The sequence below is a fragment of the Callithrix jacchus genome, chromosome 2 (assembly GCF_049354715.1).
Source record: "Callithrix jacchus isolate 240 chromosome 2, calJac240_pri, whole genome shotgun sequence".
Lineage (NCBI taxonomy): Eukaryota > Metazoa > Chordata > Mammalia > Primates > Cebidae > Callithrix > Callithrix jacchus.
The window spans coordinates 199185930-199204861 of record NC_133503.1 but is presented as its reverse complement, the minus strand read 5'-3'; the positions used below and the strand labels follow the sequence as shown (position 1 = coordinate 199204861).

The 18932-nt window shown below is 45.7% G+C and overlaps 1 protein-coding gene across 3 annotated transcripts in view; it reads left to right on the top strand.

Moving 5' to 3' along the window:
• Nucleotides 1-15767, top strand: part of SRD5A1 (steroid 5 alpha-reductase 1) — a 33167-nt gene extending 17400 nt beyond the window's left edge. Inside the window, exons 3-6 of one of the 3 annotated variants that reach the window (XR_013532374.1) lie at nt 1990-2091; nt 4174-4277; nt 5134-5284; nt 10174-10846. Coding sequence is in view for 2 of the 3 variants with exons in the window: in XM_008992257.5 (XP_008990505.1) it covers nt 1990-2091; nt 5134-5284; nt 10174-10240 (320 nt within the window). In the remaining variant the exon portion in view is untranslated. Of the gene's footprint in view, nt 1-1989; nt 2092-4173; nt 4278-5133; nt 5285-10173; nt 12001-12648 lie in introns of those variants that run through there. The other 2 variants (XM_008992258.5, XM_008992257.5) reach the window with 2 other exon arrangements.
• The last annotated feature ends 3165 nt before the right edge of the window (nt 15768-18932 follow it).

Here is an 18932-nt window from a genome sequence, read left to right as displayed (position 1 = left end):
AATTCTCCTGCCTCAGCCTCCTAAGTAGCTGGGATTACAGGCACATGCCACCATGCTCAGCTTTATTTTTATTGTATTTTTAGTAGAGACGGGGTTTCACCATGTTGACCAGGATGGTCTCGATCTCTTGACCTCGTGATCCACCAGCCTCAGCCTCCCAAAGTGCTGGGATTACAGGCTTGAGCCACCGCGCCTGGCCAGCATGCTTTCTTTCCAGAACCTCATATTGGAAGCCAAATTACCTAGGGTTGAAATACTAATATCAAAAAAAAGATAGCAAATCAACTATAAATGTATGGATCCAATCAATGACTTATAAAACCTATTATAAAATTTGGTAAGAACTGCTGAGAAAAAATGTTTTTAAAAATCTGCTTACAGTGGTGAAATCAGAAGGAAGAAATCGTGCAACGCTTGCTGTACACCAGGTTTTCTACATCCTTATGCTAACTGAAAAAGTATTCAGTGTCACTGATGTGATGAATAAAATAATGATACCCCAGGTGTACATTTATTTAATATTGAATTGAATGCCACCATTAAGCAGCATCTGCCTTTCACATTTTTAAAAAGTATCTCGGCCGGGCACGGTGGCTCACACCTATAATCCCGGCACTTTGGGAGGCCGAGGCAGGTGGATTGCGAGGTCAAGAGATCGAGACCATCCTGGTCAACAAGATGAAACCCCGTCTCTACTAAAAATACAAAACTTAGCCGGGCATGGTGGGGCGTGCCTGTAATCCCAGCTACTCAGGAGGCTGAGGCAGGAGAATTGCTTGAACCCAGGAGGCGGAGGTTGCGGTGAGCCGAGATCATGCCATTGCACTCCATCCAGCCTCGGTAACAACAGTGAAACTCCATCTCAAAAAAAATAAAATAAAGTATCTCAGAACTATCAAGTTAACCTCTTTTTATCAGTATTTCTTTTATAAAACACTGTTTTGGCATTTTGCCTTTTCTTGATGGAATTAATTGATGTGATATAAGAACTCTCCTTTAAGTGACAGAAAATTCCCAGAGATTTATAAGAATAGGAGAGAAAGCTGGGGATACTGCGGGGTCCTGGGGAGAGTCGTGCAGCCAGCACGGGAGACTCTTGTTGGGAAAGGAGGAGGAAGAGCTGACCGAGGAATGCCGATTGATGAGCCTGCAGGAATTCTGCGGTGGGCCAAGTGTGTATGTGCATTAATTTGTTCAAATGAGGTTGTAAGTAAGAGAAGAAGACCAGAGATCAGCTCCTGGGAACTGTCACCCCTCAAGAGGCAGCATACAACCAATGGTAACAGAGCAGCCCGGGTGCCTTACCCCTCCTGCTGTGTATAATGGAGACGGTAGCATCGCCGCATACAGATCGTGAGAAAGAAGTGGGGTGAGCCTATCTGCCAGGCTGACCCCTCAAGAGGCAGCATACAACCAGTGGTAACAGAGCAGCCCGGGTGCCTTACCCCTCCTGCTGTGTATGATGGAGACGGTAGCATCGCCGCATACAGATCGTGAGAAGGAAGTGGGGTGAGCCTATCTGCCAGGCTGACCCCTCAAGAGGCAGCATACAACCAGTGGTAACAGAGCAGCCCAGGTGCCTTACCCCTCCTGCTGTGTATGATGGAGACGGTAGCATTGCCGAATACAGATCGTGAGAAAGAAATGGGGTGAGCCTATCTGCCAGGCTGACTCCCTGATGCTCCCTGGAAAGCAGACTTGTGCCCGAGTCAGATTTCTATCCATACCTGTCATCCTGAAATCACAGATTGTGACAATCAGGTCCAAGTATTCTGAATACATTAGATAATTTATTTGTATTATTCAAAAAAGCCCTCCTTAGCTTACCTGACAACAGTGTTTAGTGGTTTTTACTACCAGTCATGGCCAATACGTTTCACTAACAATGGTAATATGAAGGTTACAATAGTACTGTTCAGGCAGGCTGGGCTCATGGTGAAATTTTAGGGTTTATTAGCCATAATCATCTTGCAATTTTTTTTCCTTCAGGTTTTGGCTTGTGGTTAATGGGCATGTTGATAAACATCCATTCAGATCATATCCTAAGGAATCTCCGAAAACCGGGAGACACTGGATACAAAATACCAAGGGGTACGTACTGAAAGTGAAGGATTCACGTGAGAGTTGAGTGGCGTGGTGCCTCACTATTTTAGTGTTGCCAGCTCTAAGAGTAGTAGTATAGTATCTATTAGCTATACGTTTTCAGTGTAAGTCGTCATCATTAATAACAAGTGCTATTGTTATTGTCTTATTAGAATAACAAAAAAAAACAAATCTGGCTAACTGAACAGTTATTAAAGCAGGGACTCCAGTTACATCTGTGTCTGGAAGAGAGAATGAGGAAGAATTTACGGTTTATGAGGAGCGTCTGACACTTCTGTTTCTGGCATTATAATGGAGTAGATACTTTAACCCTCCTCTGACAACAGTTTAAAATGTTGGAATTTTTTGAAAATCTTTTTAAATGCATCAGTATACTAGCAAGAAAGGAAGTCATCAGAGAACAAGATCCAAGTGAATGGTGGAATCACATGAGGTCAGGAGTTCAAGACCAGCCTGGCCAACGTGGTAAAACCCTGTCCCCACTGAAAACACAAAAATTAACCAGCCGTGGTGGTGCGCACCTGTAATCTCAGCTACTTATGAGGCTGAGGCACAAGAAACACTTGAGCCTGGGAGGCATGGGGTGCAGTGAGCCGAGATCGCGCCACTGCACTCCAGCCTGGGCGACAGAGTGAGACTCCATCTCAAAAAAAATTATAAAAATAAAATATGAATGGAGCAGTTGCAGGGTCTATACCCATCAGCTAAAGAACACCTATGACAAACCCACAATCTACAAACTTAGCTTAATTCTGTCGCAGTAAAGGGAGACCCCTCCGTACCATGTTTTCACACCATGCATAGCCTCCTTCCTGCAGCAGGTAACCACCCCAGCTTCCCGACAGCCCATGGCCATCAATGGCGTCTCTGAGAATAGACAGGCCAAAGGAGATGCAGAAGCTTGGCTGCGACTCCCAGGCAGCAGGAGGTGACACCAGACGTCAGTGCAGATGACATGGGACACAGAAGACTTCGGGAAGAAAATGCTTTTAGAATTCTCAATTTCTCCCATCCAAGTCCTAACCAGGCTCGACCTTGCTTAGCTTCCAAGATCGGACGAGATAGGATGTTCATAGAACATTCCTTATTTCTAGTCATTAAATTAAAAGTCCCACAAGACCAAAAGAAACGCCACAGAAGCATGTTAGAAGATGGAAATGAAAAAGCAAAGGATATGAATCCTAGACTGGGTTGATATGAATGGCTATGACCGCTTACAGCAAAGTAGTAGAGAGCCCAATATTGCAAACGTCTGCACACCCCAGCTTCCTGAAATAAGAAAAAGTAAAACACTTTGCTATCTTGGGCTCAGCAAAACCATTTTCTTTCTTTTTAAAAAGTAGACCATCTCAAGCTGGGCACCGTGGGTCATGTCTGTAATCCCAGCACTTTGCGAGGCCAAGGTAGGTGGATCACCTGAGGTCAAAAATTCCAGACCAGTGTAGCCAACATGGTGAAACCTGTCTCTACTAAAAATACAAAACTTTGCCAGGTGTGGCGGCACATGCCATGTGCCACTTGAATGTGGGAGGTGGAGATTGCAGTGAGCTGAGATCATGCTGCTGCACTCCAGCCTGGGTGACAGAGCAAGACTCTCTTTCCAAAAAAAAAAAAAAAAAAAAAGGTAGATCATCTCAGCTCCAGCCAAAGCCCTCATGCATGTAAGTTGCAGTGTGCTCGGAGATGTGATCTCTACCCTCTGCAACATTTTTGAAATTGGTCTTATGACTTAGAGTGTAATGGTTTGTTGTGTTGTTGTTGTTTTTAAGGCAGAGTCTAGCTCTGTTACCCAGGCTGGAGTGCAGTGGCACGATCTCAGCTCACTGCCGCCTCCACCTCCTGGGTTCAAGCGATTCTTGTAGCTGGGACTATAGGTGTGCACCATCACACCTGGCTAATATTTGTATTTCCAGTAGAGAAAGGTTTCATCATGTTGGCCAGGCTGGTCTCAAACTCCTGACCTCACATGATCTACCTGCTTCAGCCTCCCAAAGGTCTGGGATTACAGGCATCAGCCACTGTGCCTGGCCTAATTTTTTTTTTTAATGCTCTGTCCTTATATGCCTTCAGTATTTTCTCAGCTCTGCAGACATAGTGCCCAATTAGAACCCAGCGCAGACCACACCAGGCCTCTCTAGAACACACTTGAGTGGCTACAAAGCTACAGCCTAAGGGTGAGTCCCACGGAGGGGCCTCCTGCCTTCCCTCTCTGCTGGGACCCCTCTACCACCCCTCCTCTGGTTCTTGGAGTGTACCAGCCATTGCTCTCTGCCTCAGGTCCTGTACTGCATCTCTTCCCCTGCTTGGAACACTCCTGAGAGCACCCCCAATACCTGCCAGCCTGGCCCTCACCTGCAAGCCCTGAATTGACCCTCACCTTCCCCATGAGGCCTGTTCCCAGCCACCCTGTGATGGTGACCTCCTCCACCCCATCCCAGCTCCAGGCCCCCCTCACTCTGCTCTGCCTCTCGCTGTTCCTCCCCTCTGCGTGCTGCGTGCTCTCCTTGTTCATGACACTGGAGTTTATGGTTCTAGATGTGGGGAGGGGTCTGTCCAAGTGCCTGGGCGGGGCCTGGCCCATGATACTGACTCAGTGCATTTGTGAAGATGTGATGAATGAATGAATGAATGGATCTGTGCTTGAAAATGACTGTCTTCATCACTCATTGTTCAAGGGTTCTACGTAGGTCTGTTTTATGTGGCTAGTTCGTTGCCAGTTGTTACGCTGTATTCTCTGTGCTTGCATGATTCATCAGCAGGTGCATGGTTTATTGGCATTTTCCACTGCAACTGTACGTGTGTATATTCACGTAGATGGGTATTGATATAGATATGTAGTTGACGATCAGAAGTTGTGATATAAATTAGTAGACCACGTAACACTGAATATGCCTTAGTGCTGAACGTTCTCTATGGGTATATTTTTCCGTTCTTGACATCATGTTCTCCTGGTAAGTATTCACTAGCATCTCTGAAGTCAGTATTTCATTTTGTGGTAAATGCACTACCTTGGTCTGTGTTTTCTTCTAGGAGGCTTATTCGAATACGTAACTGCGGCCAACTATTTTGGAGAAATCGTGGAGTGGGGGGGCTATGCTCTGGCCAGCTGGTCCGTTGAAGGCGCGGCTTTTGCTTTCTTCACATTTTGTTTTTTATCTGGTAGAGCAAAAGGGCATCATCAGTAAGTTTGAAAACACTTTTCCCATTTATAATTTGTTCTTTCACTGTTATTACTATTTTCAGGCTGGATTTTTGAAGAGTTAATTTAAATTGCTGAATCCCAATTTATTCTGTGCTTTCGCCAAAAAAGTACAAAACCAAACCAACAGCTGTTGAGTCACCCAGCTCTAAGGGGTCGTCAGATCTACAGCCGCACAGTTGTTCTCTCTACCACGTCCTTAGCCTTTCTGAATTGACATTGCTGGAGTCAATGGTCAAGTTAGACACCAAGCAGAGGATTCAGGGCTCTAAATGGGAAAAGGCTGAATGAAGCAGAACCCTGGCCGAGCAATAGCCAACGGCCGGATTGTGGATGCTGCAGGTCGAGGAAGTCCTGAAGAGGAAGGTGAATCCCACAATCAGCCGACACCGGCAGAACTCGGGCACACAGGAGCTCTCTAGCTGTGTGGTGGCTTAGGTCATGGCTCTGAACCTGGGGTCCTTGATGGGCTACAGAGGCTCTGTGCACCCCCTGAAATGACATCATTTTCCAGAGCGGGTCCTCGGCTTTTATCTGATCTCCCAAAGTGCTTGTGAGCCATTTGACCAACAAACTCATAAAGAAACCAAAGGGGCCAGGTGCAGTGGCTCACGCCTGTAATTCCAGCACTTTGGGAGGCCAAGGCGGGCGGATTACTTGATGTCAGGAGTTCAAGACTAGCCTGGCCAACTTGGTGACAACCTGCTATACTAAAAATACAGAAAATTAGCCAGGCATGGTGGCAGGTGCCTATAATCCAAGCTACTTGGGAGGCTGAGGCAGGAGAATCACTTGAACCCTGGAGGTGGAGGTTGCAGTTAACCTGTATTGCATCACTGCACTCCAGCCTGGGCAATAGAACAAGACTCACTTTCAAAAAAAAAGAAATCAAAGGATGTCAGGGCTGAAGTGAATTTAGCGAACATCTTTCTAATCCAGTGGATGAGGAAACTGAGGTTCGAGGAGGAGAGTCTGAGGCCAGCCAGGAACCCTGTCTCATTGTCGGAAAGAGATCTCAGCAGCAGCATGGGACCCTTACCTGCCCTGACGTTGGCGCATGTCCCTGACAATAAATGATGGAGACTGAGCTTAGCAAGCAGCCAGCCTGGTGTGCACATTTACCATGTCCCCTGAGCCACCCACATCGTCCACTCCAAACAGCTCATCAAAATCTCCAGTGCTGGTGATGCTACGAGGTGTGCAGCAATGTATAATGCTGTCCTACTTCATGGAGTTTACCATTTCTTTTGAGACTAAGGACAGAGAGAAAAAGCTAAAAGAAGAATAGATTGATATCATGGGATAGTGGGAAAAGTACCTAGGTGTACTTCCCAGCCTCACCATGTGTTTGCGGATGCGAAGGACGATTTTTGGAGATAATAAGAAAGATCAGATCTGAAGTATCTCTTTGTCTAATTTTTTTTTTAAGATAGCGTCTTGCTCTGTCACCCAGTCTGGAGTGCGGTGGCACAATCTCAGCTCACCGTCACCTCTACCTTCCAGGCACAAGCTATCTTCCCACTTCAGCCTCCCAAGTAGCTGGGATCACAGGCACACGCCACCATGTCTGGCTAATTTTTTATATTTTTTGTAGAGTTGAGGTCTCACTATATTGCCCAAGCTGGTCTTGAACTCCTAGACACCTCAGCCTCCCAAAGTGCTAGGATTAGATGCATGAGCCAACATGCCTGGTGGCCTTTTTGTCTAACATTTGAAGACGTGATAGTGTAAATGCGAGAGCTTTTGAGACACTCCATCATGCCAGTGGCCTGGTAGTTTCACGCATAGACAGTGAGGAGAGAGCGAGATCAGAGAGCCACAACCTACCTAAATCCCAGAGCTGCTGAGACAGACAGAGGGGTCTGCAGAAAGTTGCACAAGTGCCAAAGGCAGAGAGGGTTTGAGAGGGAGGCTCGAGGCCAAACATGGCAGAAAACACTGTGGGCCAGGAATGGGCCTTCTGTGCTGGGAACTGTGCCTGCTGAAAGGTCACATGGGAGTCGTAAGCCCTACTACCTGTGAAAGCAACTTTATGGGGAATGTAATTAGTTGAGATGAGGTGGAGCAGGGTGAGCCTAATCCAGTATGACTAATGTCCTTCTGAGAAGGGGGAACGTGGACACAGACATACACAAAGGGGAACACCAGGTGATCAGTGGGAAGACAGACACAGAAGCAGTGGTGATGCAGGAACATGTGGCGCCACCAGAGCTGGGGGAGACGGGACTGGAACCTTCCCCGAACCTTGGGAGGGAGCGCAGCCGCCACCTTGATTCCCAACTTCTGGCCTCCAGAACTGGTAGAGAATCAATGGCCGTTACTATAAACTACCCAGTGTGTGGTAGCTTTGTTCCAGCAGCTGCAGGGAGCTGATACACCAGCCTTGCGGCCATTTAAGATTGACTAGGAAAGTACAGGCAGAGGAATATGATTTGTGAAGCCTTCACTTCTGTCCTCTGCCAGGTCACTTTGTCACAGGTTTGGTTGAAAGACTACGTTATCACTCTAAATATACATTCTAGAGTCTGACTGCCTCCCCTCTGCCCCACCTCCCCCCAGCGCTGCAGCAGCCTGGGCCGCACTTCCCGGTGAAGATGCCATTCTTTCACATTCCTAATATTTGATGTGAAGAGGCAAGTAGCGGCTCATTTCTAATAATAAAAACAGGTGAGATAACACTGACTTTAAGAAGACATGGATCAGAGTAAGATTGAGCAAGGGCACACCAAGTCAGTGGTAAAGATATTTTCTCAAATGGAAACAGGAAAACCCCTCTCAGTATTTGAATATGAAACATACAGAAATGGAAAATAAACAAGTCAGTTATCTAAATGAAGTCTTTGCTGATGAAAACCCAGAGATGTGCTTTGCAGAAGAATTCATGAGTTGAAAGAGCTCTTTGTCATTCATTTGCTATTTAAATTGGTGTCAGTGTGAAACCAGTTTTAAGTCCTGAAGAATGAATCATTCAGTTTTGCAGAAGAATGTTCAGAAATGAAGGACTTACAAGCTGAGAATAAAATAAAAACTACTTTTTGAAAAATATTTTCATAAACCCAACGAGTTAAGCCATCAAATAAGTATATTCCAAAATAATACATGCTAAGGACCTATTCCTCCCACTCCATTTGATTGATTATAATGTTCTAAAAACAATACTGTATTACAATGAAATTCTTTCTATAGTAATTAGTATTTAAATTTATAAATGATTGCATTGATAGTTAAACTCTAGGTCAGGAACAGTCAGCCAGCTGTGCTGGGTTGTTCACAAACATTCTCTTTAAGGGCAAAATTTAAAGGTATTCTAAGGAGTGAGAAACATTTAATCATTTAACAAGAAATAATTTATTTCTATATAATGGTTTCTGTGAAATACGTTTAACCTCTTCAGCCAACATCCCCTTCGTTGTGTGAGAACATCCTGACCTCACACGTGTTCTCTCTGTTGTCACGAGCCCAGCCTCACTGCCCAGCCTGCGGAGGGCGTCTTCGGGGGTCCTGCGGCTGTCCTGTGTCTCCTGTGTCCTGCCTGCCCTCTTGTGTTTGTCCACTTTAGGCTCTCCTGCTGTTGTGTACTCTTCCCTTGCCTATTTAGGCCAGGGTACCCATCTTCCACAGGCATCCTGGGAGACAGGAGCTCACCCCGTGTCCCTGTGCGGTGCCCTGTCCCGCTGGCCCGTGGGGAAGCTTTTCAGCACGTGCAGGTGGTAGCTGGCCCGGATCCCAGCAGGCCTGTGGAAAGCTTCAGCACCTAACCAGCGAACATCTTTGCAACACACTTCTGCAGTTTTCACACCGGCCGGTAGCCTTGGCCACGTTGTGTGATGGGCACTCTTGGGTCCATGCGCCACCACTGAGCCACACAGCTGGGAAGGCTGCAGTCTTGAAGCCTTATGCCAGGGGAATTGACGCTTGGCCCGGAATCCTGACCAACTTCTTAGAATTGTCCCTATTACATGCCTTTCTGGGGACACAGAACATACTAAAGTAAACATGGCAGCCCAGTGTGTTCTCATTCTCTGTTTGTGGATTCTGGTGTTAAACTTAGAACTAAGACCAGCAGCTCACTCTGTTTCTCATCCTCATCCGTTTCTACCACATTAACAAAGAGCTAATTGCTTTCTATCATTATTTTTAGTCTGTTGTTTAATCTTTCTCTGTGTTTGTAGAAAGTCCCTTTCTATGACCATTTATCCATCCTGTCAAACTGTGTTTAATTTTTACTCCACTTAGTTGCCACCTTTCCCAACTGGCTATTACCCCCAAAACAAATGAGCATGCCTTTGTTAATATAATTTATATCAAAACGGAAAATACTGTTTGTTTCAAGCACAGGGCTGAATTGTGGACAATGCCATATTGCATTTCCCCAGATTTCACTGAATCTTTGCTAAGAGCTGTTCAGGAGCCCCCTGGCATGTTCTGGGTGCCCACTCTGCACACCCCAGGCTGGGCCAGTAGTTCTTGACTACAGGCTAGAGAAAACTGCTAGAGTCTCCAGCAGAGATTCAGGAAGCACCCACTTGGTCCTGCCCCTCCTCCAGCCTGCATACTTCCCCTGGGGGCTGAAAAGATAGCCCCACAATGTGTTGATCAGTATTTTCATCAACTGTCAGTACTTTTCCTTCCATATAGAAAGGCGCATTCTACGGGCTACGTCTTCCAAATCATACTTTATGATTAGACATATTTAATTCTTCATGATATAGGCAAAATTAAACTATAGGTATGAAATGCCAAAGTTTTTGTTACTACATTTAAAAAAACTCAGTATTTTATAGTGAATAATAGTGTCACTTTTGTTAGCATCTGTTAAATGTTTAAGTGACAGAATTATTTCCTTTTTTAATGTTTTTTCTTATTTTTAGGTGGTACCTGCAGAACTTTGAAGAGTATCCAAAGTTCAGAAAAATTCTAATTCCATTTTTGTTTTAAGTGCATTTTCAATGAAATTATTGTCAACTTGAAGCTTTCCAATGCATTTATCGAGGGACTTTATAACTAAGTCACATCTTTGAAATTTTCCTGTTAATTCATCATTTTCAAGATGTCCTCTAGGAATGTTTTTCCTAGTAATTTTGCAAGCTATCTAAAAAGTAGCTAAATAAGCTGAAACAGGGCCGGGCGCAGTGGCTCATGCCTATAATCCCAGCACTTTGGGAGGCCGAGGTGAGTGGATCACAAGGTCAGGAGTTCAAGACCAGCCTGGCCAATATGGTGAAGCCCCATCTCTACTAAAAAAAGAAAATAAAAAAATTAAGGCCAGGTGCGGTGGCTCACGTCTGTAATCCCAGCACTTTGGGAGGCCGAGGCGGGTGGATCCCGAGGTCAAGAGATCGAGACCATCCTGGTCAACATGGTGAAAGCCTGTCTCTACTAAAAATACAAAAAATTAGCTGGGCGTGGTGGCGCGTGCCTGTAATCCCAGCTACTCAGGAGGCTGAGGCAGGAGAATTGCCTGAACCCAGGAGGTGGAGGTTGCGGTGAGCCGGGATCACGCCATTGCACTCCAGCCTGGGTAACAAGAGCAAAACTCCATCTCAAAAAAAAAAAAAAAAAAAAAAAACGGAGATTGAAGTATCCCACCATATAACAGGTCAGAATTTCAAACTCTGGGTAAAAACTGCTGACATTTTTTCTAATTCCAAATTTGCCTCTTTGGCTACCTCTTGCCACGTGTGTATGAGACTAGAATTTACCACTGTCTTTGATGGCATTTAAAGAGCAACAAATGTCACGATCCATTCTATAGCCCCTACAGTGCTCCCTTCAAGGTCAACAGCAGTGTTGCCTCCCAACTCCATAGGGCAGAGATCTGTCTTGGAGCCCTCTCTCGGAGGCCACAGAGGTCTGGGGTAGCCATTGTGCATTCATGGCCTGAGAAAAACTTCCAGCCTTCATGCCAGGTACTGTGTGTAAATGGAGAACTTGGGGATAGAGGAGGAAGCTCCACGCGGTCCTTCCAAGGCTGAGCAAAGGCATCTGGACTTGTTCCAACCCGGCCCACCAGGTGACATCACCAGGCAGGGAGGGGTGCTGGTGGTGGTTCCTAGGGAGTGAGCTGCTGCTCCTGTGCAAGGGGCTCCTGAGTCCTTAGCAGGCACCTTTAGGCCATGGTCACTCACCGTGCGCCATCAATATGTTCTGTTCTCAGGTGGTTTCTCTTTGTCCTCTAGTCTAGAGCTAGTTTTTTGTTCTGTTCCCTGCATGTGGATATAGTAGAGATTATTGGCTGTGAAACTTTTCCTTTGTGGATTTTGAGTTTTCTCTCATAGTGTAAAGAATCATCACCTACTGTAAATTAACAAGACCACTTTTTAAGATTTATCCTGTTTGTTCTTTGTTAATTGAAACATAATAATTATGTTGTTAAAATTCTCAACAGCCTTTTTTTTTCTTCCTTAGCTAATCTTCCTTCTAATAATTTTTGCTTTCTGTTTTGCTGTTGTGGTTTTGCAAAGCTTTCCCCCACCTGTACCTGTTATCAGTATAAAATGATCTTCCTGTGGAATGCTCCCTGACTTCAGTTCTGCGTGGATCGGAACATTGCCATACTGCTTTTCATCTTGATGAATTCATCTCTCATTTCTTTGCCTTATTGTCTCATCTGAAATTTTTAAATGCCATTTGTTTTTGTTGACTTTAAAAACATAATAAATAGACTTTACCATTTAATAAGGTAGGTCAAATTCTTTTACGAATTGTTACATCGAAACATTCTTTCATTGTGTGTTCTGTTTTTCTTTGGTTTTTTGCAACTACTGTTTATTATCTACAGTGATTTGGAAAGGGGATTTCCTTTAAAACAAACTTATTGGGAACGGCTTTTATGATTTTAAAAGTAGCCTTGAGAGCTTCCAGTTAAATCTGATGAGCTGAACATACACCTTTCCTTCTCCACTCCCTATCCTGACCCCAGTTGAAATCACCTCAAAGGAATTTAAGTAGGGGAGTAGCCCCATAAAGTGAGAGAAAGTCATCACTGCAGACAGACCACAGCCCGGGTGGAGATGGGCCTGAGGCAGCAGGGCAGAGGGCCATGGCGCACTGCTGAGACTGTGGGTCCTCACACCTGGGCTGACAGAAGGTGGAAGGGAAATGAGCACCTCAAAATAAGACCAGCTAAACATGGGGCACGCAGCAGACAGCAGTGTCCTCTGCACTCCCATTCCCCACGGAGAACACAGAGAGCCCAGAAATGAGTGACGTACCCATTGCCGGGGAAGAGAAACGTGGGCTGAGGAGGTGGTCTCTCCTAACACAAAAATGAACTCACTGGGGAAAAGCAATGAGGTATTGACATCCCAGGAAACAAAATAAAGTCTCCACATTTTGGTCCTTAGGGATCCTGTCCCATAATGGCCGGTCGCCTCCTGCCTCAAGCTGCAGGGAAACCAGACGGGGCATGGGACTGCCACAATTACAGCTCCTGCTCAGCCTTCCTGGTCCTTTTTAGAAAATGTGAACCAGAGAGCATGAAGCATCAGATACTTAGAAACATCTGCATCATAAAAGAGCAATGAATGCCTCTCAAGAAAACATGATTCTGGGAACCAAAGGGAATTTTGAAAAAGAAATTGTACTTCAGGGAGATCCAGCATCCACAGGGGAATGGACATCACTTACTGTGGGACGTCGCATGCTGGAATACTACTCAGCAATGTGAAGAATGGACTGTTGATAAATATTTATAAATCACATATCTGATAAAGGTTTTAATATTCATAATATGTAAAGAACTCTCAAAATTCAATAATAAAGCATAAGTTTTTTAAATGGGCAAATGATCAGACACATCACCAAATGCATACAAATGGCAAATAAGTACATGCAAAGATGCTTAATGTCTTTGGTCACTCTGGGGAAACATTAATAAGATATCAGTACACGTCTGTCAGCCTTTCACAGAACTCCGATTTGAATGTTGAAATCTCTAAAAATGCATTCTGTTGAACAGTAAGCTGAGGCACGAATAAATTTTAAAGAATTTATTTGATCAAACAATGATTTATGAACTGGGAAGCTCCAAACTTCCATAGGACATATGCAGAGTCTGTGGCTCCAGCTACTCGTGCCTCATTTGATCTGTTCCCTTGGAAGGTCCCTGGTTATGTAGGTTTGTTGCCTGCTCTGGTCAGTTGAGTTAAACCCTGTTTTTCTTCAAGACAGGCATTTACAACCAATAGCTCAAGTTAAGTGAAGCTTGTTTGCAAAGCAAGCAAGGTTTAGGTCATTTATGAGGCCTAACTCTTTCCGTCTGCCCAGGGATTCTTCAGGTCTGGTCTCCATTTGAATTTACTTTGACACTTCTACATAGGATGGTCCCCAAAACGCCAACATTTTCCCAGTAACACTCGTAAGCCATAGCTTATTTTCCTCCGTTAAATATTGTTACATTTATTTCAGATAGTTTTAAACCCCTTAAAAACTACATGTTTGCTCAAAAGGCTGTTCTTCAGTTAAAGTTCAAACCTGTTTGACCAGAGAAAAGCAAAGCTTGTTAACTAAGAATATGATTATGTTAGTCTATTTTCATGCTGCTGATAAAGACATACCTGTGACTGGGTAATTCATAAGGAAAAAGAGGTTTAACTGACTCATGATTCCACATGGCTGGGGAGGCCTCACCATCATGGTGGAAGACACGTCTGACATGGCAGCAGGCAGGAGAAGGAGAGCCAAGCGAAAGTGGAAACCCCCTATAAAACCATGTGATCTCATGCGACTTATTCACTACCATGAACAGTATGGGGGAACCACCCGGTGATTCAATTATCTCCCACTGGGTACCTCCTGCAACACGTGGGAATTGTGGGAGCTACCATTCAAGATGAGATTTGGGTGGGGACACAGCCAAACTATATCAAACATCTTTTGTGGACACAGCCAAACTATATCAACCATCTTTTTTTTTCATTCGTGAATGTAAAACTTTTTTAATGTTTACAATATATTAAATAACTATTATAAATGCACATAGTGTATTCTATAGCAGCCAGGTTTACTTTTTTTTTAAGGAAACTAAGTTACACTATGGTTAAGACTATGGTTAAGACTTGTATCTTCACCCTTGAAAAAGCCCACATTCTGTCACAGCCACGTATGGTCAAACTTAGCCCCAATTGTTAAACACTTGCATCAAGTCATAACGAGTTTTTTGTTTGCTTGTTCGTTTTTTGACGGAGTCTCGCTCTGTAACCTGGAGTAGCAGTGGTGCCATCTCAGCTCACTGCAACCTTCCCTTCCCAGGTTCAAGCAATTTTCCCACAGCTATAGGCACGCGCCACCACACCCAGCTAATTTTTGTATTCGTAGTAGAGACGGGGTTTCACCCTGTTGGTCAGCATGGTCTTGATTTCTTGACCCCGTATTCCGCCCTCCTCAGCATCCCAAAGTTCTGGGATTACAGGCGCGAGCCACTGCGCCCTGCTGTTATAACCAGCTTTATTGCAAAGGGGCCCTGTAGACATTGATCAATTCTAGTGCCTTCACAGCTACCCAACAAGGCATGAATATACAGAAACATGCTTCATGAGAAGCAAGAAGTATCACCCATGGCTTCTGCACATCAGCAACTGGTCACTGCTCACATCACTGAGGTCTGCGGACGGTCACTTTTCGCATCCCTCTCGAGTGAAAGATGGAATGACTTGAGCACAAATGCAACCTGTTATTAACAATTTCTTACAAAAGTCACAAACCAACGTATTTTACAGAATTTACTACAAAACGCCATAAAAACTGCCTTCACTTCAGCTCTCTTCGGGTGTCCGGCGAGCCAGCTGTATGTCTTCGGGCACGATGGTGACTCGGCGTGAATGGCACACATGTTCGCATCTTCAAACAGACGCACCGGGTAGCTTCTAGCCTCCTGCAGCGCACGATGCCTGCGCAGGGCAACCACAGATCGCTTTTGAAACCCAGCCTCGGCAGAGGCGGCTTCGGATGCGCGGCTGGTGGACTGCTGATAACCAGGAGTCTCTCGCAGCGCCCCGGGCCCGGGCCTGCAGCTAGGAGGCGTCACCCGCACGAGGGGCCTTTCCTGGCGGCCTTCGTGGCCAGCCGTTAGCTGGGAGCGGGGCGCGGGGGCGGGCTTTCCCCCGAGGAGTTAGGAGCCGTCGGCTTGGTTCCTTCGGGCCGTTTTCTTTTCCCCAGCGCAGAAGTCAGGAAGAGCCGCAGCCTCCCAGCGGAAACCCGTTCAGTCTGAAAAACGATTTCATTCTACAAAAAGGTGTCTTTTCCAAATCGCAGTGAAAAAGACTTGAGTAATTCTGTTTTACTTTCTATTGCTTGCTGTAGAATTCCCTCCTAAAGCTGCTCTCCAGCACACCACAACAGCATTTGTAACATGTTATTAAGGTAATGACAGTGTGACACTAATTGATACATGTTAACAAGAGCAGGTCACTGATGGTCAGCATAGCAAACCAATTAGCTAATAAATGGTTGCCCGCTGAGTGTTTACTTAAAACATTGTTTCTTTCACCCACATAAAAATAAACAGCAGCCAGGAGGCTTCCCTAGTCAAATCCAGAGAGCCGCCTTTCTTCCCATTTTCTGCAAGCCAGTCCTTTATGTTTAGAAAACTTACCTGCATGGCATGCTGATGCCACCGTGAGCGGGAGGTCACCTGCAGCTCAGGAGCTGACCAGCATCACCACTGATGAGACAGGGTTATCTCTGGGTTCTGATGAAGCTCAAGACTGCCACATAAATCATGACTCCGGAACCTGTAGCTTAACCCTGGCTGGGTATCCTGGGTTCCTCCAGCTTTCCTCTAATGTCGCCTCGTGAGGGCCCTATGTCCGTTCCAGCTGCGGAAAAAATACCATAAACTAGGTGGCTTATACACAACAGAAATTTATTGCCTACAGTTCTGGAGCCTGGAAAGACCAAGATCAAAATTCGGTGTCTGGTGAGGCCCCAGTTCCTGGTTCACAGGTGGTACTCCCTGTGCTCTCACCTGGAGAAGGGACCAGCCAGCTTTGTGGGTTTCTTTTGTAAGGACACAAATCCCATTCATCCCTAATTATCTCCCAAAGGCTTCACCTCCCAACACCATTGCATTGGGGGTTAGGTTTCAACATTTGAAAAGGGAGGGGGTGGGGGTCACAAACATTCAGACACTGCAGGCCCACTTGCTTTGCTTTTCCTATCCGAACATGTCCCCCACCCCCAGCTGCAGTGGCCAGCCCTTAGGAAGTCGGTGAGGGGGCTGTGCCACTGCCCACCATCACACTCCAGTCTCAGGCAAGGGGCTGCTCCCATGGAAATGGCCCTGCAGTGCTGGGGTGTGAAGCCTGTTCCTCAGGCAACCTGGGGGTCTGGCCTCTCTCCAACCCATCAGGGCCAGTGGCCCTGAGCTCGCTCTGCCCCCTGCCACCCTCCTCTGTGGTTTGGGGTTCTCAGGGAGCTCGCTGAACCCAGGCACCCTGCCCCAGTCCTTGGTCTGGCATGGCAAGTCCCAGCCTTGCCACAGCATAGCTTCCTTCTGAGCTGCTCTTGGTGTCTGTGGGAACCAGTGGGTCCACTACTTCCCCAGCCTGGGTCCCCTTCCCTTCCTCCTGTCCATGCTGGGGTGGGATTGCTCTGAGGTGGCCACCCCAGGCTGGTATAGAGGCAGAAGCCCTGGCCCACAGTGCTCTCCTCAGCTTGTCCATGCCTCTTCCCTGCCCTGTGCCAGGGTCTGGAGAGAGGTGCTCAGAGCCCAGCATCTCCCTGCTGCAGCTTCCTCCTCCCTCCCACAGGACCCCAGGGCTCCCAGGGGCAGACATCTCTATTGGGCCTCCCTTGCCTAGCTGGACTTCTTTTTTTTTTTTGAGACGGAGTTTCGCTCGTTACCCAGGCTGGAGTGCAATGGCCCGATCTTGGCTCACTGCAACCCCTGCCTCCTGGGTTCAGGCAGTTCTCCTGCCTCAGCCTCCTGAGTAGCTGGGATTACAGGCACGCGCCACCACGCCCAGCTAATTTTTTGTATTTTTAGTAGAGGCGGGGTTTCACCATGTTGACCAGGATGGTCTCGATCTCTTGACCTCGGGATCCACCCGCCTCGGCCTCCCAAAGTGCTGGGATTACATGCTTGAGCCACTGCGCCCGGCAATTCCTGTGTCTTAATAAATATTGGCTTATGAAGAATTTGCTGGAGCAAGTATAGACACTATTTTAACTTCTTTAATTCAACAGAATTTTAAACTAGCTGGTTCTCTCAATAAAATAATACTTTCCTTTCTTCCTTAAAATCTAGCTGAACTGGCCTAAAATACACATGTGGGAGGTGGGATTGTAGAAATATCTCAAATTAATTAGTGTCTAGCTCTTTGTAAGGTATTTGACAGTCTGAGTTGGTTGCTTCCCCCACTGCAAAGCAGCAAAATCTGCTCCGAAAGGCTTCACATGGCTGGAAAACTCCATTCCGAATTTAGATCCTCTGGGGAGGGCATCAATTATTTCCTATTGTTTTTAGCACTGATTATTCTGTCTAATTTGAAAGCATCCAAAAAAGAAAATGATAATTGGCATTAGTATCATTCTCCATCACTTTTGAAAGATATATTAAGGGAATGTTGGGGCAATCAGTCTAGAAACATATTTTCCCATAACAATTAGCCAGTTCTTTTTTCTTTTCTTTTTTTTTTTTTGAGACAGAGTCCCGCTCTGTTGCCAGGTGCCAGGCTGGAGTGCAGTGGCACAATCTCGGCTCACTGCAACCTCCGCCTCCTGGGTTTAAGCAATTCTCCTGCCTCAGCCTCCTGAGTAGCTGGGATTACAGGCACACGCCACCATGCCCAGCTAATTTTTGTATTTTTAGTAAAGACGAGGTTTCCCCACATTGGTCAGGATAGTCTCGATCTCCTGACCTTGTGATCCGCCCACCTCAGCCTCCCAAAGTGCTGGGATTACAGGCGTGAGCCACCGCTTAGGCCCATGAAGAAAATGGAAACAAAACTGAGTGCCAAGCATATAAGATGCTCAGCATCATATCACATTAGGGGATTGCGAATTGAAACAACCATACCACTGCGCACCTGTCAAAATGGCCAAAATCCAGAAGACTGACATCACCACTGCTGGTGAGAACATGGAGCAACAGGAACACTCATTCATTGCTGGTGAGGATGCAAAGTGTGGAGCCACTTGGGAAGACAGTCTGGCAGATTCTTACAAAGGTAAACATACGCTTACTATACAATCTAGTAGACTTGCTCCTAGGCATTTACCCAAAGGAGTTGAAAACACAGAAACCTGCACATGAATGTTTATAGCAGCTTTACACAAAATTGCCAAAAATTGCAAGCAGCCAAGATGTCCTTCAATAGGTGGGTGGGTAAATAAATTGTATCCAATGCTATTTCTATAAGGAAAATCTATTCATACAATAGAATATTGGTGTTAGAGTTTCTTTCTAACAAAATGCTATCATGGCATGAAAAGATAAGGAAGAACTTTAATGTATATTGGTAAGTGAAGAAAGCCAGTTTGCAAAGACTACATCCTATATGATCCCAACTGTATGACATTTTCATGGAGACAATGAAAAGATGAATTTTAGGGCAGTGAAACCATTACTATGATACTGTAATGGATATAGAATATTATGCATTCTTCAAAACACATAGAATATACAACA